Here is a 24,171-nt window from a genome sequence, read left to right on the forward strand (position 1 = left end):
GGCTTACGATATTTGCTAAATTTTAGGCTATTTTCATCCTTATGATTATAACAGCTTAAGAATGCCAGTGTGTTGTTGTCTGCCTCAGTTTCAAGAGTGTGAACTTTATTGAGTCTCCCAAAACAAATGAAATTGGTAAAGAAAAAAACTGAAATGGGTAAAGAAAAAAATTGAAATTGGTGATAGAGATAGATTTTCATCCTTATCAAAAGTCCTGAAACAAAGATTATCATCAATATATATGTGTACCATTTGACGTAAGATGTCATTAGGTATCTTGCTTTCAGAAAAAAATCAAATATAACTTAAGCGGGCTGAGAAAGGAATTCCCATACTCATACCAAAATGCTGTATGAATGAAATAGCATTGAACTGAAACTTGTAATCTTTAATACATAGTTTCATAAACTTTGAAACGGTACTTGTAGGCAATGGTAATGTTTCTGTAGCTCCACCTCCAGAAACTCCAATAAGTCGCTGAATTATGACCCAACATCAAAAGCTGACAAGCTTAGGCTTGCAGTCAAGCTGAAGACTACTGTGTTTTTCTACGTGATCATATCTAGGTTTTGACATGAGAACCAGATGTGCCAATTACTGGACTGAGAACATTGACATGCCACTTTGATGATATATATATATATATATCTTTTCTTTTCTTTCAAACTATTCGCCATTTCCCGTGTTAGCGAGGTAGCATTAAGAACAGAGGACTGGGCCTTTGAGGGAATATCCCCACCTGGCCCCCTTCTCAATTCCTTCTTTTGGAAAATTAAAAGAAAAAAAAAAAAAGAGAGGGGAGGATTTCCAGCCCCGGCTCCCTCCCCTTTTAGTCGCCTTCTACGACACGCAGGGAATACGTGGGATTTCTTTCTCCCCTATCTCCAGGGATAATATATATATGCAATATATATATATATATATATATATATATATATATATATATATATATATATATATATATATCTTTTTCTTTCTTTTAAACTATTCGCCATTTCCCGCGTTAGCGAGGTAGCATTAAGAACAGAGGACTGGGCCTTTGGGGGAATACCCTCACCTGGCCCAATTCTCTGTTCCTTCTTTTGGAAAATTAAAACAAAAAACGAGAGGGGAGGATTTCCAGCCCCCCGCTCCCTCCCCTTTTAGTCGCCTTCTACGACACGCAGGGAATACGTGGGAAGTATTCTTAATCCCCTATCCCCAGGGATAATATATATATATATATATATATATATATATATATATATATATATATATATATATATATATATATGCAATTGAGTGGGAGATGTATAAAAGAAAGAGACAGGAGGTCAAGAGAAAGGTGCAAGAGGTGAAGAAGAGGGCAAATGAGAGTTGGGGTGAGAGAGTATCATTAAATTTTTGGGAGAATAAAAAGATTTTCTGGAAGGAGGTAAATAAAGTGCGTAAGAAAAGGGAGCAAATGGGAACTTCAGTGAAGGGCGCAAATGGGGAGGTGATAACAAGTAGTGGTGATGTGGGAAGGAGATGGAGTGAGTATTTTGAAGGTTTGTTGAATGTGTTTGATGATAGAGTGGCAGATATAGGGTGTTTTGGTCGAGGTGGTGTGCAAAGTGAGAGGGTTAGGGAAAATGATTTGGTAAACAGAGAAGAGGTAGTAAAAGCTTTGCGGAAGATGAAAGCCGGCAAGGCAGCAGGTTTGGATTGTATTGCAATGGAATTTATCAAAAAAGGGGGTGACTGTATTATTGACTGGTTGGTAAGGTTATTTAATGTATGTATGACTCATGGTGAGGTGCCTGAGGATTGGCGGAATGCGTGCATAGTGCCATTGTACAAAGGCAAAGGGGATAAGAGTGAGTGCTCAAATTACAGAGGTATAAGTTTGTTGAGTATTCCTGGTAAATTATATGGGAGGGTATTGATTGAGAGGGTGAAGGCATGTACAGAGCATCAGATTGGGGAAGAGCAGTGTGGTTTCAGAAGTGGTAGAGGATGTGTGGATCAGGTGTTTGCTTTGAAGAATGTATGTGATAAATACTTAGAAAAGCAAATGGATTTGTATGTAGCATTTATGGATCTGGAGAAGGCATATGATAGAGTTGATAGAGATGCTCTGTGGAAGGTATTAAGAATATATGGTGTGGGAGGAAAGTTGTTAGAAGCAGTGAAAAGTTTTTATCGAGGATGTAAGGCATGTGTACGTGTAGGAAGAGAGGAAAGTGATTGGTTCTCAGTGAATGTAGGTTTGCGGCAGGGATGTGTGATGTCTCCATGGTTGTTTAATTTGTTTATGGATGGGGTTGTTAGGGAGGTGAATGCAAGAGTTTTGGAAAGAGGGGCAAGTATGAAGTCTGTTGTGGATGAGAGAGCTTGGGAAGTGAGTCAGTTGTTGTTCGCTGATGATACATCGCTGGTGGCTGATTCATGTGAGAAACTGCAGAAGCTGGTGACTGAGTTTGGTAAAGTGTGTGAAAGAAGAAAGTTAAGAGTAAATGTGAATAAGAGCAAGGTAATTAGGTACAGTAGGGTTGAGGGTCAAGTCAATTGGGAGGTAAGTTTGAATGGAGAAAAACTGGAGGAAGTGAAGTGTTATTTAGATATCTGGGAGTGGATCTGGCAACGGATGAAACCATGGAAGCGGAAGTGTATCATAGGGTGGGGGAGGGGGCGAAAATCCTGGGAGCCTTGAAGAATGTGTGTAAGTCGAGAACATTATCTCGGAAAGCAAAAATGGGTATGTTTGAAGGAATAGTGGTTCCAACAATGTTGTATGGTTGCGAGGCGTGGGCTATGGATAGAGTTGTGCGCAGGAGGATGGATGTGCTGGAAATGAGATGTTTGAGGACAATGTGTGGTGTGAGGTGGTTTGATCGAGTAAGTAACGTAAGGGTAAGAGAGATGTGTGGAAATAAAAAGAGCGTGGTTGAGAGAGCAGAAGAGGGTGTTTTGAAATGGTTTGGGCACATGGAGAGAATGAGTGAGGAAAGATTGACCAAGAGGATATATGTGTCGGAGGTGGAGGGAACGAGGAGAAGTGGGAGACCAAATTGGAGGTGGAAAGATGGAGTGAAAAAGATTTTGTGTGATCGGGGCCTGAACATGCAGGAGGGTGAAAGGAGGGCAAGGAATAGAGTGAATTGGAGCGATGTGGTATACCGGGGTTGACGTGCTGTCAGTGGATTGAATCAAGGCATGTGAAGCGTCTGGGGTAAACCATGGAAAGCTGTGTAGGTATGTATATTTGCGTGTGTGGACGTATGTATATACATGTGTGTGGGGGTGGGTTGGGCCATTTCTTTCGTCTGTTTCCTTGCGCTACCTCGCTACCTCATTTACTCTTAACTTTCTTCTTTCACACACTTTACCAAACTCAGTCACCAGCTTCTGCAGTTTCTCACATGAATCAGCCACCAGCGCTGTATCATCAGCGAACAACAACTGACTCACTTCCCAAGCTCTCTCATCCACAACACACTTCATACTTGCCCCTCTTTCCAAAACTCTTGCATTCACCTCCCTAACAACCCCATCCATAAACAAATATATATATATATATATATATATATATATATATATATATATATATATATATATATATATATATATATATATATATATTATCCCTGGGGATAGGGGATTAAGAGTACTTCCCACGTATTCCCTGCGTGTCGTAGAAGGCGACTAAAAGGGGAGGGAACGGGGGGCTGGAAATCCTCCCCTCTCGGTTTTTTTTTTTAATTTTCCAAAAGAAGGAACAGAGAATTGGGCCAGGTGAGGGTATTCCCTCAAAGGCCCAGTCCTCTGTTCTTAACGCTACCTCGCTAATGCGGGAAATGGCGAATAGTTTAAAAGAAAGAAAAAGATATATATATATATATATATATATATATATATATATATATATATATATATATATATATATATATATATATATATATTGGCGGAATGCGTGCATAGTGCTATTTTACAAAGGCAAAGGGGATAAGAGTGAGTGCTCAAATTACAGAGGTATAAGTTTGTTGAGTATTCCTGGAAATTATATGGGAGGGTATTGATTGTGAGGGTGAAGGCATGTACAGAGCATCAGAATGGGGAAGAGCAGTGTGGTTTCAGAAGTGGTAGAGGATGCCCTGATTCACATGCCCTGATTCAACCCACTGACAGCACGTCAACCCCGGTATACCACATCGATCCAATTCACTCTATTTCTTGCCCTCCTTTCACCCTCTTGCATGTTTAGGCCCCGATCACACAAAATCTTTTTCACTCCATCTTTCCACCTCCAATTTGGTCTCCTACTTCTCCTCGTTCCCTCCACCTCCGACACATATATCCTCTTGGTCAATCTTTCCTCACACATTCTCTCCATGTGCCCAAACCATTTCAAAACACCCTCTTCTGCTCTCTTAACCACGCTCTTTTTATTTCCACACATCTTCCGCAAAGCTTTTACTACCTCTTCTCTGTTTACCATATCATTTTCCCTAACCCTCTCACTTTGCACACCACCTCGACCAAAACACCCTATATCTGCCACTCTATCATCAAACACATTGAACAAACCTTCAAAATACTCACTCCATCTCCTTCTCACATCACCACTACTTGTTATCACCTCCCCATTTGCGCCCTTCACTGAAGTTCCCATTTGCTCCCTTGTCTTACGCACTTTATTTACCTCCTTCCAGAACATCTTTTTATTCTCCCTAAAATTTAAGGATACTCTCTCACCCCAACTCTCATTTGCCCCCTTTTTCACCTCTTGCACCTTTCTCTTGACCTTCTGTCTCTTTCTTTTATACATCTCCCACTCAATTGCATTTTTACCCTGCAAAAATCGTCCAAATGTCTTTCTCTTCTCTTTCACTAAAAATCTTACTTCATCCCACCACTCACTACCCTTTCTAATCAACCCACCTCCCACTCTTCTCATGCCACAAGTATCTTTTGCGCAATCCATCACTGATTCCTTAAATACATCCCATCCCTCCCCCACTCCCCTTACTTCCATTGTTCTCACCTTTTTCCATTCTGTACTCAGTCTCTCCTGGTACTTCCTCACACAAGTCTCCTTCCCAAGCTCACTTACTCTCACCACCCTCTTCACCCCAACATTCACTCTTCTTTTCTGAAAACCCATACAAATCTTCAACTTAGCCTCCACAAGATAATGATCAGACATCCCTCCAGTTGCACCTCTCAGCACATTAACATCCAAAAGTCTCTGTTTCGCGCGCCTGTCAATTAACACGTAATTCAATAACGCTCTCTGGCCATCTCTCCTGCTTACATACGTATACTTATGTATATCCTGCTTTTTAAACCAGGTATTCCCAATCACCAGTCCTTTTTAGCACATAAATCTACAAGCTCTTCACCATTTCCATTTACAACACTGAACACCCCATGTATACCAATTATTCCCTCAACTGCCACATTACTCACCTTTGCATTCAAATCACCCATCACTATAACCCGGTCTCGTGCATCAAAACCACTAACACACTCATTCAGCTGCTCCCAAAACACTTGCCTCTCATGATCTTTCTTCTCATGCCCAGGTGCATATGCACCAATAATCACCCATCTCTCTCCATGAACTTTCAGTTTTACCCATATTGATCGAGAATTTACTTTCTTACATTCTGTCACATACTCCCACAACTCCTGTTTCAGGAGTAGTGCTACTCCTTCCCTTGCTCTTGTCCTCTCAATAACCCCTGACTTTACTGCCAAGACATTCCCAAACCACTCTTCCCCTTTACCCTTGAGCTTCGTTTCACTAAGAGCCAAAACATCCAGGTTCCTTTCCTCAAACATACCACTTATCTCTCCTTTTTTCACATCTTGGTTACATCCACACACATTTAGACACCCCAGTCTGAGCCTTCGAGGAGGATGAGCACTCCCCGCGTGACTCCTTCTTCTGTTTCCCATTTTAGAAAGTTAAAAAAAAAAAAAAAAGAATACAAGGAGGGGAGGATTTCTGGCCCCCCGCTCCCGTCCCCTCTAGTCGCCTTCTACGACACGCGAGGAATCCGTGGGAAGTATTCTTTCACCCCTATCCCCAAGGATAATACATATATATATATATATATATATATATATATATATATATATATATATATATATATATATATATATATATATATATATATATATATATATATACATATATACATACATACATACACATACATACGCACATATACACACACACACATATACATATATATACATATGAAAAATGTAAGAAATAATTTAGAAAACTGAAACTTCTACCTTGAAATGAAATGAAAATATGAATGTCACATAATGGTTCAACCTCTGGCTATGGAAAAGGGAAATATATATATATATATATATATATATATATATATATATATATATATATATATATATATATATATATATATATATATATATATATATATATATATATATATATATATTATCCCTGGGGATAGGGGATTAAGAATACTTCCCACGTATTCCCTGCGTGTCGTAGAAGGCGACTAAAAGGGGAGGGAGCGGGGGGCTGGAAATCCTCCCCTCTCGTTTTTTTTTTTTTTTTTTTTTTCCAAAAGAAGGAACAGAGAATTGGGCCAGGTGAGGGTATTCCCTCAAAGGCCCAGTCCTCTGTTCTTAACGCTACCTCGCTAATGCGGGAAATGGCGAAGTTTGAAAGAAAGAAATATATATATATATATATATATATATATATATATATATATATATATATATATATATATATATATATATATATATATATTGCAGATCCCAGGGTTTCTTGGTTTATGAGTCTTAACTAAATCATATATGTAAGACAAGGAAGAACTCAGAGAAGAAAATGTGTTTATTCATCATTGTCTTTAAGCAAACCTTTTTGATTTCCACATGTTCTGTCTTGAAAGTTGATTCGTACTGAGAACAGTAGTTGGTTGGAACATCCTGAGCATGTCATTATTATGAACCTTTCCGACAAAGCACTTGATAAAGCTGCTGCCACAGACAGTTTAAGGACACGGTCTGACTTTTGCTAACAGCTTGAGAGGTCTTAATGATGAGGGTATTGCTAAGTCATCCTGCATATAAAGGCCAAGCTAAAGGTGACAGTGATATTCTTAAAGGAGTTATCTCCAGTGCTAACGTCCAGTGGTGTACCTCCCTTTTGTTCAGGTAGTTTTAAGAGCGCTCTCGTTGATATGAAAACGGACAGGGATCTACACTTCACGGAAGCTGCCATGTGGAACGCCTTAGTGAGATTGAATATAGATGATTATCTAGATAAGATGTATGTATATTAGAGGTGAATATAGATGATCATTTCAGTAAGATGTGTGGTTTATTAAAGGATGGACGTGCGTACATATGCTCCTCTTAGAAGTGATCCTACAGAACAAGTAAACAGCAAGCTCGGTGAGAAAATAAGAGTTGTTTAAAGACAATGATGAATTGATTAAGAAATATCCTAACATCATCCTCCACAACTCGTCTCTCTTAAGTCCATACAGCTATATTAGCTTCTCTATAGCTGAAAGTTTACTCCTGATGAATAAATGTACGGAAAAGGTAATATTACACTCTAGATTATCTCATGCTTTGTCCTGAGTAACCTTCTCAAAGTCCCTTTTTCTCCTCCTTTCTTATCCTGCTATACTCGTTCCTTACTCTCTTACATCTAAGATATGCTGGCTGGATGGGATGTCGTCCGTATCTTTACATATTACTTTACTAAGCTCCTTTGTTTTTTGATAGCTTTTATTAAACGACGGTTTGATCTGTTTTCAATCTTCGCTCTGTATTTGAGGCTAAAGGCGTCTGTGGTCCTAGTTGACTGCAAATTTCGCAGAACCTTACACCCCAGTTCTCTAGGGGTTAGCTGCTCAACTGCGTTCACCAGTTCCTGTCACCACAGATTTCGTCATGTTCTAGTACGTCCTCTCGATTATATTTCCCCTTTAAGGCTGGTGGTGTCATCAGGGCACTTTTTACGTCTCCCAATTTACCAAATGATGAAATTTAAGCATTGTAAATTCACTGACTCCGACTGGTGTGTCACATGTGATAATCTCGAATTTTTTTGTCACTGTGTGTAACAGTAATACCCATCCCCCTGATCCCTGTGTGCTCAGTGACATGCTCGTAGAGGTATGCTTTCGTGATCCTCGTAAGATTGTTGGGCTAATTTGTGCCGATATCCCTGGCAAATTTATTGCGCGCCCCTTGCTCATCCTGTGAGCGGTAGCGCAAGAGGGCTACAGAGAACACAAAAGGTCTTTGTCAGGCCCCAGTGGGCTTTTATGATTACACAAGTTGTTACAAATTTGGATCATTCCGTAAGCCTTATTCAGAGAACATTACATAGTTCTTCTTAGGGAAAGTTTAACCGAGTAGGTGCAAAAAAGTAGATACTATCTTTAAGTTCCAAGTATCTAACTATAAACAGTAAGGTGTTGTGACATTTCTTGCAAGGTTTCTTTACACCTATCTCTAAGAGCCTCTTTTTTTTTTTTTTCAAATCCTAAGACACAGTGTTCTAGTTTGTGTCCAGATATTTAGCCACAAACTTTGCAAATCACATGATTAACATCTCCAGATCGGTCAAGGCGTCTATAGGTACTGCAGTTTACATGATGAACATCTCCAGGTAGGCCAGAGTACCAATAGTCCCTACAACCTAGCTTAAATCTATCGGTTACATACTATAAGCTGCTGTTTTCATTACCTTTTCCCTATACATGTTTTACTTTGCATATGTCACTCTGATGGAAAATACTCGTGCTTGTGGTTATGTGAACTCGTCTGTTTGCTTCAAAGAGTTCTGTTAGTTCCTTTCTGATTACACTTTTGAGGCTCCTGATTGACTGCCCAGCTTTGTTTCCCATAGACTTTTTACTCAGTGCAAGCTTGGCTAAAGCATCAACTTCGTCATGCTCACGGAAGACTATATGAGAGGGAATCCGAATCCATAACAATATGATATGAATCCCTGAGCCAATAATGTCTGAATATTTGTCTGTGGCTTCAGAGATCAATATGGCATACTCAGATCTCAAAGAGTGAGAAGGACAAGTACCGAAGACAAAGAATCAGAGATCATCAAACTGTCTGTGGCAGTGATTTCTACCAGCTCAAGAGCAACGAGCATCGCGGACACTTCAGTTTGTTGCCATTGGGTTGGATCGCAGTGACAACACGAAGAGAACCCCAGTTTCCTGTCTGTGTGACTGAAAACCCTCCATGCGGTTGCTCCTGCCATTATGCATATTTTGAGGAAGCTAATCTTCATGCATTTCCTGGGACTTGAGGTTGTCCCTTGCTGAGAAAGCCAATCCCGACCTTCCAGCCTTCGTCTTATCTTTCTTATCTTGCTATCATCTATCCATCTGGACAGAATCAGTGAGATCAAATTTCTTTATCAAGTTCTGTCGCCACAACTCCACAAGTTTCTTTTTTTTTTTCTATTACGATCGTTAAATTGCCATCTGGCATTTGTTGCTTGGTCTTCCACGTTCGTCTACTTTGTATTTAGTCTGACATTTCCACCACAGATTCTTGAACATCTTTGTGGTATTGGCAGCGAGTCTGTTCCGAGAACTTGACATATTTAATGTCATCCATTGTTTTTTTTTCTTACTTGAATCTTTGTTTCTTACCCACCACCTTTCTCTTTCTTATCTTGGTGTGTGTATATGTGTGTGTGTGTGTGTGTGTGTGTGTGTGTGTGTGTGTGTGTATTTGTTTGATTACATGTTTGTATTGTAAGGGGATGGAATTTTACACTAGTGGGGCTACATTTCTTGAACATTTTCTGCTGTCATAAAACTTATAAATCAAACATGTTCTGAGTCATTCTTTTCCATTTATTCACCATTTTTATGCTACAAAATTACTTCCTTAGATTTCTGTTAACAACTTTCTTGATTTCTTATGTTTGTGTGTGTATATGATAAAAGTATACAAGTAAATCTAGAATGGTTCGAACAACCATTCAACCAAAGATACACGGTTGAGGAATTATATGATTGGAGGTCAATAGTAATTCATGTATAATGTGTGTGTGTGTGTGTGTGTGTGTGTGTGTGTGTGTGTGTGTGATTATAATTTCTGTGTTACGAAGAGAGAGTTATACACTTGTGTTGCCACGCCTTTTAACCTTGTATGTATGCACTGTGTATTTAGTCCTCTGTGTGAATGCGTGTGTACACACGCGCACACACACACGCACACACACACACACACACACACACACACACACACACACACACACACACACACACACACACACACACACACACACACGGCAGCCTAAGCCAAGTTTCTTCCTTCATTTCATGTTTGAATTCCTTTGTTCTCCTTTGTAAGACCCTTTAGTACTCTATGTCCCTTCTAGAATTTTCAGCGCTTCCCAAGACCTCGTGTCCACTCCTTGACACTGGCGTTGGGACTATTATGTCTACCACTGGGAACACACTTGCTAAATTGTCACTGAATGCTTCAGATATCTAATCATTAACTGAGGATATTTTCTTGATGAATACGTGGATGTATTCCTGAATGTCTCCTGCCTTATCCACTTTAGTGTTTTCTTCCTTTGCTCTTTCTTTCTGATCCTCCTACGTTCGTTTCTTATCATCTGATCTATTTCAAATGTTGTTTGGCTCGATATCATCTTCTCCCTCGCAAAGCTACTTCGCATTTGACGGCTTTAACTGAATCAATTTCCAGTTTTTCCTTTTACTTTAAATTTGAATTAAAGGTCCCTACGTTCCTAAGCCATCCTTGTGAATTCCACAGATACTTTGCATAAGGCCTTGGTTCCCGGCTGCTGTACTCCGTTTCCCATTTGATGTTATAAGAGAAAATACTGACTTCCGTGTATAATTTTCAGGATCATTCATCCTCTCTGAGCCAGGTCCCGATGCTGATCTATTCAAGTCCTCATTCACCGTATCGTTAAACTCCAGCGTTGATTGATCCTTTTTCTTGGCATTTCGTATCTAATACGTGATAGTCTCACAGTCCTATGCTTTCATGATGGCGTGTCACATTCCCTGTGCTCCCTCGTTGCCTCAGTAACATAATGTAACAGTGACACCAGACAGAACCCAAGATGGGGATGTACTGCCATGGCGCTCTCAGGCTCGTGCGTCGGGAGCCTTCTGCAGGAGGCGCGCGCCCTTGGGGCGCTGATGATGGTAGCGTTGACTCTGCGGGTATTGAACGGTTATCTTTTTATAAGAAGAACGACGTGAGTTTGATTACTAAAACACGAGAGTAATCTTACTTTCCAGGGGGTCTAGTGACAGTGGCGATGAACTAGAATTCTCTCTCTCTCTCTCTCTCTCTCTCTCTCTCTCTCTCTCTCTCTCTCTCTCTCTCTCTCTCTCTCTCTCTCTCTCTCTCTCTCTCTCTCTCTCTCTCTCTCTCTCTCTCTCTCTCTCTCTCTCTCTCTCTCTCTCTCTCTCTCTCTCTCTCTCTCTCTCTCTCTCTCTCTCTCTCTCTCTCTCTCTCTCTCTCTCTCTCTCTCTCTCTCTCTCTCTCTCTCTCTCTCTCTCTCTCTCTCTCTCTCTCTCTCTCTCTCTCTCTCTCTCTCTCTCTCTCTCTCTCTCTCTCTCTCTCTCTCTCTCTCTCTCTCTCTCTCTCTCTCTCTCTCTCTCTCTCTCTCTCTCTCTCTCTCTCTCTCTCTCTCTCTCTCTCTCTCTCTCTCTCTCTCTCTCTCTCTCTCTCTCTCTCTCTCTCTCTCTCTCTCTCTCTCTCTCTCTCTCTCTCTCTCTCTCTCTCTCTCTCTCTCTCTCTCTCTCTCTCTCTCTCTCTCTCTCTCTCTCTCTCTCTCTCTCTCTCTCTCTCTCTCTCTCTCTCTCTCTCTCTCTCTCTCTCTCTCTCTCTCTCTCTCTCTCTCTCTCTCTCTCTCTCTCTCTCTCTCTCTCTCTCTCTCTCTCTCTCTCTCTCTCTCTCTCTCTCTCTCTCTCTCTCTCTCTCTCTCTCTCTCTCTCTCTCTCTCTCTCTCTCTCTCTCTCTCTCTCTCTCTCTCTCTCTCTCTCTCTCTCTCTCTCTCTCTCTCAAAGCTGTTGTTCACAGTGTCTCTAACCATATTGCCAACAATGTTGTGTTGGTGAGGGAACCCAGCTTAAGAATAACACTTGTTTTCACATGGCTCAAGAAACAATAATCTACATCATCTTGGGTTCATTGAACTTGGCAGCACTATTCAAATGCGATTTCAAATCTTTGGTCTCCACACCGTCACTGATATCTCGTGGGCCCGCTGATATGATGAGCTACTATATTCGAGAGATGTTACTAGGATTAACAGTTGGTCTCCTTCACTGCTAAAGCAAAATCAGTCCAGCAAAACATTCTCTGAAGCTCCTGGTTACATGATCTGGCAAAGTTGCGAAATGTGTGTGTGTGTGTGTGTGTGTCTGTGTGTGTGTGTGTACATGCCGACTACATGCTAGACCCGGACTGGCCCGTGTCGGCTCATGGCTCGTGTGTGCGGTATATGGTGTGTGTGTGTGTGTGTGTGTGTGTGTGTTTGTGTATGCGTGTGAGTGTGTGTGTGTGTGTGTCTGTGTGTGTGTGAGTACATGCCGACTACATGCTAGACCCGGGCTGGCCCGTGTCGGCTCATGGCTCGTGTGTGCGGTATATGGTGTGTGTGTGTGTGTTTGTGTATGTGTGTGAGTGTGTGTGGTGCAGTGTACCCCGAATACCACTTTTCCGCGCGCTGCTGCCGCCAGCCACTAGTGGTTCTGTATTTTTTTCGTCATCACAAATCTGAGGGTAAGGAAAAGGCATGTGTTGGAGTTGTATCTACGGTGCCATCGTATATAAACAAACAAACAAACAACACACACACACACACACACACACACACACACACACACACACACACACACACATTTGGAGACATTTTATTCTCATGGGGGAACAACTTTACTAAAAGGGCCACATGCTTAGTGAAGAGTGTATGTGGCCTTAGACTTATCCCTGGTATCCGCAGAGGTTGTAAGATCTGGTTGTTGGATGTTGCCGGTCCTGATGATGACTGAATGCAGTTGAATGGCCTCAGACCCATACAACCAGCCAACCAACATAGTGTAAGTAGAATGGCCAAGCGAGACATTAGCGACGCCCTTGAGGGAGGAGCCCGCTGGCTCTGGTATATAAAGGCTACACGACTGGAGCCTTTCAGTCTCCCGAGACGCTCAGCACTGTAACCATGTATCCACAGGTGAGTGCCGCTCTGCTGAATGCAGTGTGGAGGTCGCGCAACAACTTTCGTTCATTCCGTAGACGGGTCATATCTGGAGGCTCGACTTGTTTGAGTCTCTTTCATAGTTTTCAGCAGCTGAGTAGTGATCGTAACGCACTGAAATGAATTGGAGGAGGAGGAGGAGGAGGAGAAGGGAGCATCTGTCGCATCAAGTGAGTTTTTGTATGATATCTGAGCGTTAATGTGATTGTTATGGCGTGTCATGAAGCGTTCATTGTGTCTCTGTCATTAAATTCCTAGTTTTTAGGTACCTCTAGCTTGGCGGAAGATCTGCACACACACAGAGCACTGCATTACGAAGGTGGCAGACTTGTCATTCGATATGGTATATCGAAAGATATGAGTCAGGGGCAGGGGTATATAATGTTGCAGTCCGTAAAGATATATGTATGTAACAGTGTATGATAAGGTACTATATTCGAGAGATATTTCTAGGATGAACAGGTGGTCATCTTCATTGCTAAAACAATCATATAAGGACGTAGATCATGACAGGTTATATCAGTAGGATTAACTTGACAGCCAGCACCCTCTGGTCTGTAAGTACTGAACCGGCTACACTTCTGCGTGTAGATTAGCGCCTATGATCGACATCTCACCTCTGCTTACGGATAATAAAAGTTTTCTGGAGTATTATACCGTAAGGTTGTCTGCCAGGTTTATGCTTCGACTGTACACCAGTGACTGAGAGGCACCCAGAGTCTGCCTGCAGTGTGTTTGTGTTAACACTGGTCTATTGTCCACATCTGTGTCTTGCTGTTCTACAACCTTCGAGATGCATAGTTCTGTAGTACCGCTACTTGTTGACGGTATGATCTAACTGCTCGTTAGCAGTTCCTGTTTGGTGTTTTACTACAGAAGGGGGATGGGAGGTGTGTGGATTGGCTGGTAACTCTTTGGATGGGGTGGTGGCTCCCTGTGGATGGGGTAGTGTCTCCGTTGTGGATGGAGTGGTGGCTCCATTGTGGATGGGGTGGTTGCGCCACTGTGGATGGGTGGTGACTTCCTGTGGAGGGGGTGGTGGCTCCACTGTGGATGGGGTGGTGGCTTCCTGTGAATGAGCTGATGGCTCCACTGCGAATGGGCTGGTGGCTCCACTGTGGATTGGCTGGTAGCTTTCTGTAGATGGGGTAATGGCTTCTTGTGGATGGGCTGGTGGCTCCCTGTGCATGGAGATCCAGTCAGTACAGGAACAATTGATTTCAATGAATGTCTTGCTGAGGAATAAGAATAAAAACTTACAAGATGCTCGCAGCTGACAGGAATAGTCAGGATTCTTCCAGAAAAAAAAAAAAAATACGTTAGGGGGGGAGCAGTATGCGTGTGAATTTGTATAACCATAATGAGATAGTAAAAAAAAAAAAAAACTGGTTTAGTTTATGTTGCTAAAATTATCTGGAGTTGTGATGTCGTAAGCCAGGCAGTTGGTGTCGCAATTTTGCCACTAAAGATACGCGCTGCTTCAATCTTTTTAAGGTTTCTTAGGATTTTCCCTTACCTTACTTACGCTTGTGCGTTGTATGTCAGTGAAGGGTAACGTATGTACACATCAATTTGTTAACCTCCAGGACTGTTGCATGAACTGACGATCTCTCGTTTAAAACCCATTCAATTCATGGCTGGTTTCATACGTGTCTCTTCAAAACGACTGATAAAAAATAGAAAAATAAACTCTTCTGCAAAACAAAAAAAGATTTTACAACAGATGTGGTAAGGTTTGTGAAACATTTTCTAAATCAAATGATCAGCGGGTTATTCTACTCACTTGTTAAATACCCACTGTTGGTAGATATCTGTAGGAAGACTTGCATAACAGCAAGGTCGGTTGGGAAGGACACCCCCCCCCCCTTGTAGTCAGCCATATCTGAAGGTATAGAATTGTTCAGACGACATAGACTTAGATTACTGTGGTATCCCAGTGTGATAAGTGAGATAAAACTTAAGAGAGATTTTCCACAGTACATATGACATATGGGTGAGCCACTGACCATACTGACCCAGTTATATGTATTCAGTAACTGATGATATTTGGCCCACATCCTTATCACACGATGTACAGTAAATATTAGTAACGGCAGTTTCTTATATAGTGTTCAGTACTTAACACTTGCACAGTGTAGGGTTACTATTGGGTGATATCTTATCTCATAAGTACAACATGATACACATACATATACACTGCCAAGGTCATTCGTCCGACCAGATGATCATCTCTAATGGTTAGGTGAAAGATTGACTGAGTGGAAGGTATAGAAATGAGATGAAAGATCGAATGAATGGAAGATATATTATCTCTACGTGGATAGATTATCTCAACGTGGAAGTTGTATGCTGGAGGTTGACGAACAGACGTAGGCAGTTGACCTATGTGCAGATGTTAGTAGGTACTAGTGTTCTTGGGCATTAGCATTAGTGGACACTAGTGTTAGTGGGAACCAATGCTGATGGGCATTAGTGTTAGTAGGCACTAGCACAAGTCGGTCCTAGTGCTAGTTGGCACTGGTCCTAGTAGGTACTAGGTGTTTGGTAGGCACAAGCACTGCTCGACATTAGTGCTGATGGACACTGGTATTAGTAGACTCTAGTACTGGTGGACACTAGTGTTAATGGGCACTCGGACTGGTAGGCACTAGTAGTAATGGGAACTACTGTCAGTGGGTATTATCATTAGTAAGCTCTTGTGTTGGTTAGCCCAGTTTAGTAATCCTAATTGTGTTGGTTAGCCTAGTTTAGTAATCCTAATTGTGTTGGTTAGCCTAGTTTAGTGAGCCTAGTATGAGTGGGGATCAGTAATAGTGTGGACTGCTATAAGAGGGCACTAATATTAGTGGGAAGTAGTTACTAGTGTTAATGAATATTAGGTGTAGTTAGCTTATACCTTGAGGTTTATTCCTAATGTTCCTATGCTGCTACCATGAACTATGGAATGAATTCATATATCTGTCTTAATCATCTTTCATATCGTGTCTTCTGTACCTCTTGATATCGTTGACACAAAACAGGTTTACTGTAATTTCTAACTTCATTCCCCAGTTGGTAGCGTGTGTAGCCTTTTGCGCCTCCCTGGCAGCAGCGATGCCCCAGAACTACGTGGCACCGACGAATCACCACTTCGTGGCACCGTCGAATCAGCAAAGCTTCGTGGCACAGACAAACCAGCAAAGCTACGTGGCGCCGACGAATACCGGGAATTACCAGGCACTCGGGGTGCTGGAGCCTCAATCCAGGGACTTGGGTGCCCAAGAGAAAATAGTCGCCGCCACCATCGATCTCCTTCCAGAAATAGCTGACCTCTTCGAGCGAGTGACCCGCGATCGTTCCAACGACCCAGAGCGAATCCAGCAAATAATGGTTGACTTCTTGCCCATCACCAGGAAGGTCATGTATGCCACGGCTGATGTCGAGGGCAGGAGCATCCCGGTCGAAGACATACATAGGTTTAACGCCGCCGAGGCTGTCATGCCGTCTGTCATCACTTTCATGAACAGGCTAAGAGACATGGACTTCTTCGGGACACAAAACAATGTTGATACTTACCAGTAACTTAATCTTACTAAAACCCAGACAACATATCAAGTGACTCCAGCACTATAGCCTAAACTAGATGTGGAATTTAATGCACCAATAGTATTATGATATTTACCTCATTAAAAGAATGTGTATCATATGTTTTTCATTCAGAACCAATCAAGTAGCTTTATGAAGTCTCTGAGGCAGAGTTCACCGTTTTAAGGACAGGATATTGTCACACATGATCGAGATAAATTATTTAATATATATATATATATATATATATATATATATATATATATATATATATATATATATAATATATATATATATATATATAATATATATATATATATATATATATATATATATATATATATATATATATATATATATATATATATATATATATATATATATTATACTATTCGCCATTTCCCGCGTTAGCGAGGTAGCGTTAAGAACAGAGGATTGAGCCTTTGAGGGAATATCCTCACTTGGCCCCTTCCTCTGTTTCCTCTTTTAGAAAACCAAAAACGAGAGAGGAGGATTTCCAGTCCCCGCTCCCTTCCCTTTTAATCGCAGGGAATACGTGGGAAGTATTCTTCTCCTCTATCCCCAGGGATAATATATATATATATATATATATATATATATATATATATATATATATATATATATATATATATATATATATATATATCATTTATAGATCTGGAGAAGGCACATGATAGGGTTAATAGAGATGCTTTGTCGAAGGTAGGAGGTAAGTTGCTATAAGCAGTGGAAAGCTTTTACCAAGGATATAAGGCATGTGTACGAGTAGGAAGAGGAAAGTGATCGGTTTCCAATGAATGTCGGTTTGCGGCACGGGTGCGTGATGTCTCCATGGTTGTTTAATTTGTTTATTAATGGAGTGGTTAGGGAGGTGAATGCAAGAGTCTTGGGGAGAGGGGCAAGTATGCAGTCTGTTGTGGATGAGAGAGCTTGGGAAGTGAGTCAGTTATTGTTCGCTGATGATACAGCTCTGGTGGCTGATTCATGTGAGAAACTGCAGAAGCTGGTGACTGAGTTTGGTAAAGTATGTGAAAGAAGAAAGTTAAGAGTAAATGTGCATAAGACCATGGTTATTAGGTACAGTAGGATTGAGGGTCAAGTCAAATGGGAGGTAAGTTTGAATGGAGAAAAACTGGAGGAAGTGAAGTGTTTTAGATGTCTGGGAGTGGATTTGGCAGCGGATGGAACCATGGAAGCGGAAGTGAATCATAGGGTGGGGGAGGGGGCTAAAGTTCTGGGACCGCTGAAGAATGTGTGGAAGTCGAGAACATTATCTCGGAAAGCAAAAATGGGTATGTTTGAAGGAATAGTGGTTCCAACAATGTTGTATGGTTGCGAGGCGTGGGCTATGGATAGAGTTGTGCGCAGGAGGATGGATGTGCTGGAAATGAGATGTTTGAGGACAATGTGTGGTGTGAGGTGGTTTGATCGAGTGAGTAACGTAAGGGTAAGAGAGATGTGTGGAAATAAAAAGAGCGTGGTTGAGAGAGCAGAAGAGGGTGTTTTGAAGTGGTTTGGGCACATGGAGAGAATGAGTGAGGAAAGATTGACCAAGAGGATATATGTGTCGGAGGTGGAGGGAACGAGGAGAAGAGGGAGACCAAATTGGAGGTGGAAAGATGGAGTGAAAAAGATTTTGTGTGATCGGGGCCTGAACATGCAGGAGGGTGAAAGGAGGGCAAGGAATAGAGTGAATTGGAGCGATGTGGTATACCGGGGTTGACGTGCTGTCAGTGGATTGAATCAGGGCATGTGAAGCGTCTGGGGTAAACCATGGAAAGCTGTGTAGGTATGTATATTTGCGTGTGTGGACGTATGTATATACATGTGTATGGGGGTGGGTTGGGCCATTTCTTTCGTCTGTTTCCTTGCGCTACCTCGCAAACGCGGGAGACAGCGACAAAGTATAAAAAAAAAAAAAAAATATATATATATATATATATATATATATATATATATATATATATATATATATAGAGAGAGAGAGAGAGAGAGAGAGAGAGAGAGAGAGAGAGAGAGCACGCCGTAGGGTGTTAAAGATATCCAGTTGTTTGTGTAACAAACTGGGTGACGATACGTTTCTTGAAGCTCTCGATTAATGAAGTGATTTCAGATATGACCTGTAATTCTTGAGCGATAGACAGTCCTTCCGAGCACTTGATGCTGTAGGAACATCCTTACACCCAAACAGTAAACGCTAAAATGGATGAGCGTAAACCACTAGAGAGGAAGTATGTGAAGAGTATGTCAGACGTGAGACGTTTTAGCAATATTCCTCAGTTTCCAATTCACATTCACCCTCCTGCATGTTCAGGTCCCGAATACTCAAAATATTTTTCACTCCATCCTTCGATCTTCAGTTTGATCTCCTCCTACTCCTTTCCACTACTTCTGACACATATTCTCTTAGTCAACCTCTCTTCACTCATTGTCTCCATGTTTCCAAACCATTTCAGTACACTTTCTTCGTCTCTCTCAGCCACACGCTTCTTATTACCACACTTATCCCTTACTCTTTTATAATTGCTCTCTCAAACTTCCCCACACCACATATTGACCTAAAATATTTCGTTTCTAACATCCATTCCTCTCCGCACATTCTTATCTACAGCTTTTGCCTCGCATCCACTTTCCTCAATTTATCTTAGGCAAGGTTTTCACCACCCCTCTTTCTTCACCAAACCACTCTCCATGACTCTCGCACTTCGCATACTTTCCTTACTTATACACCTTACATCTGCCACTCTGTCATCAAACACACTCAACAACCTTTCAAAGTACTCACTCCGTCTCCTTCTCATCTCTTTACCGCCACTTCCCCATTTGTCCCCTTCACCGATGTTCCCATGTGTTCTCTTGTTTTTCTCACACTATAAACTTCGTTCCAGAATTTTTTTTTCCATGAACTTTACCGATACTCGCTCACCCCAAGTCTTATTTACCCTCTTCTTCAACCCCTGCGCCTTCTTCCTCTTGACCTCATACCGCTTTCTCTTCAACATTTCCCAATCCTTCGCGTTCCAGTTTTGTAAGTACTACCCAAACGCGTCTCATTTCTCTTTCACTAGCAACTTTACTTCGTCATCCCACCACTCACTACCCTTTCTCACTTGCTGAACTCCTCCCCTTCCGTATACAACACATTTCTCTCGCACATTCCCGCACTACTTCTAAACATCTATTCCTCACTCATTCCCTTAGCTACGTTTAACTTCACCTTTTGCCAGTCTACATTCAATCTTTCCAGGTATTTCTTCACACAGGTGTCTTTTCTATGTTCACTTACCCTTAACCATTTTCGTCTCACCCATGTCATTTCCTGTTTTCTGAAAACCTCTATAAATCTTCACCCTTGCCTCCACTTGTGATAATCGGCCACTCCACCAGCTGTCCCATTCAGCCCATTCACATCCAAGAGTCTCTTTTACACCCTCGCTCAATCTTTTTTCTCTTGTTCAGATGCAGTAGCATTAAATATTTCTCTTATGAGAGCACTGTAAGGAAAATGTTGATTAAGAACAGCCCAAGTAATGACAGTTGTATAGTGAACAGAATTCTTTGCAAAACATGTGGTTCGTTTTACTTGGAACAGACAGGTAAAGACTTAAAATCTCGTGTCAGTGAACATAGATACCCTGTGCGCACTGTTCAACGATCTAGTGCTTTGTTCGCTCACATGAACGAAAAAGTCGCATCTTATTTACTGGTCCTGAGCTTCTCCAATCATAAAGTGTAAAAGTTTTGTAAATAGAAATTCATTTGAATCTGCTCTTATACAGCTGACTGACGGTAAGAATACGAATGTTAGTAGAGGATTATTTAGTTTAGACATCGTCATCTTACATATGTTTCGCAGTGAACTATGCAAGAGGTTTGATGACCTGACACAGTCGTAGTGATCTGAGTAGTTCACGCCGTCAGGTGCAAGGCATGTAAAGTTATATACATGGGCCAGACCGGAAAAACTGTCGCGGAGAGATGTTACTGGCACCATCAAGCAGTACGCAGGAAGGACCACAAAAGGCGATCGCTAAACACTGTCATGAAAACGATCATCTGGTAAAACTTGAAGATCCCGGTTATTCTATACCCTTCTGCTGATTATGCCATACGCAGTCTGTCTAAATTGCTTATACTAAGGACTTTGATATGTCCCCAGGCACTTTAAAGCCCATACTATTATTAACCAAACCATTATGAGAGAATTGAAAGAACACGAAAACATCAAAAAAAAGTTGTCCAAGACACACCCAGCTACCCCACGCCATGTGACCTCCCCTTAATCACTTTCCCTTTTAACGTTTACTGTCGGTCAAGTCAGTGTGTTGTCTATGGTGTCAGACGCTGGACGGCGGTACTCCGTTGTGATGTTGAGATTTAAAAAAACTTTGTTAAGGACTGGCACCTGATGAGGTGGATTGTCTCCATGTTTCAAAAATTACATATCAAATGAAATTATATGAACTACTGAAGTGCAATTTCACCTTTATATATATATATATATATATATATATATATATATATATATATATATATATATATATATATAGTCTTCTATTTGCTCGCCGTTTTCCGCTTTAGCAAGGTAGCTCCATGAACAGACGAAGAATTGGCCTGATTAGCTCACGTCCATTCCCTAGCTGTCATGTGTAATGCACCAAACCAAAGACCCATATCCACAACCAAGCTTTACAGACCTTTCCATGGTTTACCCCGACTGATTCATATGCCGGAGTTGTATACCACATCACACCAGTTCACCCTATCACGTGCACGCCTTTCATCCTCGTGCATGTTCAGGCCCCCCTAGCAATCAAAACCTTTTTTATGCAGCACTTTTAGCTCCATTTCGGTTTTTCCCTTCTCACTGTTGCTTTCACTTTGTCAACCTCTCCTCACTCATCCTCTCCATGTGTCCAAACCATTTCAGCACACTCTCTTCAGCTCTTTCGACCATACTCTTCTTATTACCATACCTCTCTCTTACCCTTTCATTTCTTACTCGATCAGCCTCCCTCACACCACATTTTTGTCCTCAGACATTTTATTCTTACCACATTCACAATCTTCCGGACAATTTCATCTATACCTTGTGTCGCGCATCCATACAACTCCATCAAGACGACAAATGCCTTCAAGCATATTCATCTTCGCCCTCCCAGACAGTGACCTTTCTCTGGCCACTCATTCCTCAGCGCTCCCAGGAACTTCGTTTCCTCACCAACCCTATGATGCGCTTCAGCCCCCGTGATTCCATTCGCTGCCATGTCTATCCCCAGGTATCTAATACGATTCACTTTCTCCAAGTTTTCTCCATTCAAACTCAAACCCTAACCAAATTTTCTCTGCTCATTTCTAAATCTATCAAGCTAGTTTTTCTTCACATTTACCCTCAACTTTCTATTTCATACAGTTCCCCAATCTAAGAAACCAATTTCTGCAGCGTCCCATTCGACACCAACGCTGTGTCATCAGCAAACAATAAATGATTTACCTCCTAAACACCTACATTGCTGACAGACTGCAGACCTACACTTTTCCCCATAACTTATGCATTCACCTCCCTCGTCATCCCATCCTTAAACAGATCGAACAACCATGGTGTCTTCATAACCCTGCCGTAGACCCATCTTTGCCTTGAACCATTCACCCTTCTCTTTTCCTCCTTGCACACACGCTTTAGTCTCTTGATGAAAAATCCCCACTGTTTTTTATAGCTTTCCTACCACACCATATATTCGCAGCAATTTCCACGAAACATCTTTCTCACCCTGTTATATCCTTTCTTCAGATCCGTAAATACCACACACAAACCCCCTCTGTTTCTTTGTTTCTCAGACACATTTTTCAAAGCAAGCAGCTGATCCACACATCCCCTACCGCTGCTGAAAGCACATTGTTCCTTCTCATTCTGACGCCCTCTGCACATCACCACCTTCTCAGTCACCACTTTCCCATACAACTTATCAGGTGCACTAAACACTTTTATATGTCTGTAATTAGAGAATTCACCTATATCACCTTGCCTTTATACCGTGGTACTGTACAGGCCCACACACTCGAAATCTGTCACCCTGTCTAACGCATTCAACAGTCATTCAAAGTACCTCCTCGATTTCCTCTTAACCTCATTTCTGTTTGTTACCACTCCTCCATTCACCCCTTTCACCCTGAGGAGGAGCGTTTTAGATACCTGGAAATGGAACTGGTAGTGGATGGGTCTAGGCAAGCAAAGTGAACCACAGGGTTGGATGGAGAGAGGGGAAGGGTGTGTGTCAAAGGGCCTGGGTATCTTGAGAAATGTACAGTAAGGGAGGTTACTGTTTGTGATAGCAAAGATAGGAATGTTTGATGGTACAGTAATCCCGAGTGAGTCTTGGACCCTAAATGCAAAAGAATGGGAGAGGGTGCATGTGCTCGAAATGAAATACTTGAGGAAAACATTTGGTGTGAAGAGGGTTGATCATGCAATGAATGACATTAAGAGAGAGATGTGTTCGTGAACGGAATATGACTGAGAGACCTGGTCAGGTTTTGCTCAAATGAATTTATAGAGAAGATAGTGAAAAGACACTAACTGAAACAACATACGTGTCAGAAATGAAGGGAGGAATGGGGAGGGGTAGCCGAGGAGGTGGAAGGATGGAGTGAAAGAGGTTTTGAGTTAATGGGACCAGAGCATGTATGAGGTAAGAGACGTGCATGAGTTAGATAGAATTGGAGCTATATGGTATACAGGGGGAAACGTGCTCTCACAGGGCAGAGTCGAAGCACAGAAAGTGATCAGGGAACACCATGGAAAGGGGTATAGAGGGAACAGAAACCCTCCACTTCTTCCAAGTTCCTTCCATTCAGACTCATTCAAACCAACTTATTTCACCCTCATGCTCAACCTCATTATTACACTTTTCATTTACTTTAACTCAGCTTCCTCCTTTCCCACACACACTCTCAAACTCGGGCACTAGCTTCTGTAATATCCCCCTCCAGGCCGCATGGTCCTGCAGATTGTAGCTGACTCGCTTTCCGGGTCCCCCAACCCCTAGCATTCTGTAGACCCGCTCCACTTTCCCTGGTCCTTTCGTTTAGCTTCGTCACCAAGGAAGGAAGCAAGGAACCGTTGACGTAGGAGAGTAAGTTAGGATAGGTAGTATCAAGGCTCTGACCAAGCGTAATTTTTGGCTTTCTGGTAGACGCCAGAATCTGTACAGAATGCTTAAGGTTGCCTGTCCTTGTGCGGATCTTTCGTTGATGTGATGTTATTATACACTTTGATATAATTGTGTGTCCCATGATTCTGCAGCTCTTTTTGTGCGCTATCTTGTTACCTTCTGTGA

The 24,171-nt window shown here is 41.8% G+C and overlaps 1 protein-coding gene across 1 annotated transcript; it reads left to right on the forward strand.

Annotated features, from left to right (window-relative positions):
* Window positions 1-13,126: 13,126 nt before the first annotated feature.
* Window positions 13,127-16,932, forward strand: LOC139766526 (uncharacterized). Its single transcript, XM_071695301.1, has 2 exons — window positions 13,127-13,225; window positions 16,301-16,932. Exons 1-2 carry the CDS (start codon window positions 13,214-13,216, stop codon window positions 16,808-16,810), a joined length of 522 nt encoding a protein of 173 aa, XP_071551402.1. The 5' UTR covers window positions 13,127-13,213; the 3' UTR covers window positions 16,811-16,932.
* Window positions 16,933-24,171: the final 7,239 nt, after the last annotated feature.

Source organism: Panulirus ornatus, chromosome 4, assembly GCF_036320965.1.
Source record: "Panulirus ornatus isolate Po-2019 chromosome 4, ASM3632096v1, whole genome shotgun sequence".
In the NCBI taxonomy this organism is placed as follows: domain Eukaryota; kingdom Metazoa; phylum Arthropoda; class Malacostraca; order Decapoda; family Palinuridae; genus Panulirus; species Panulirus ornatus.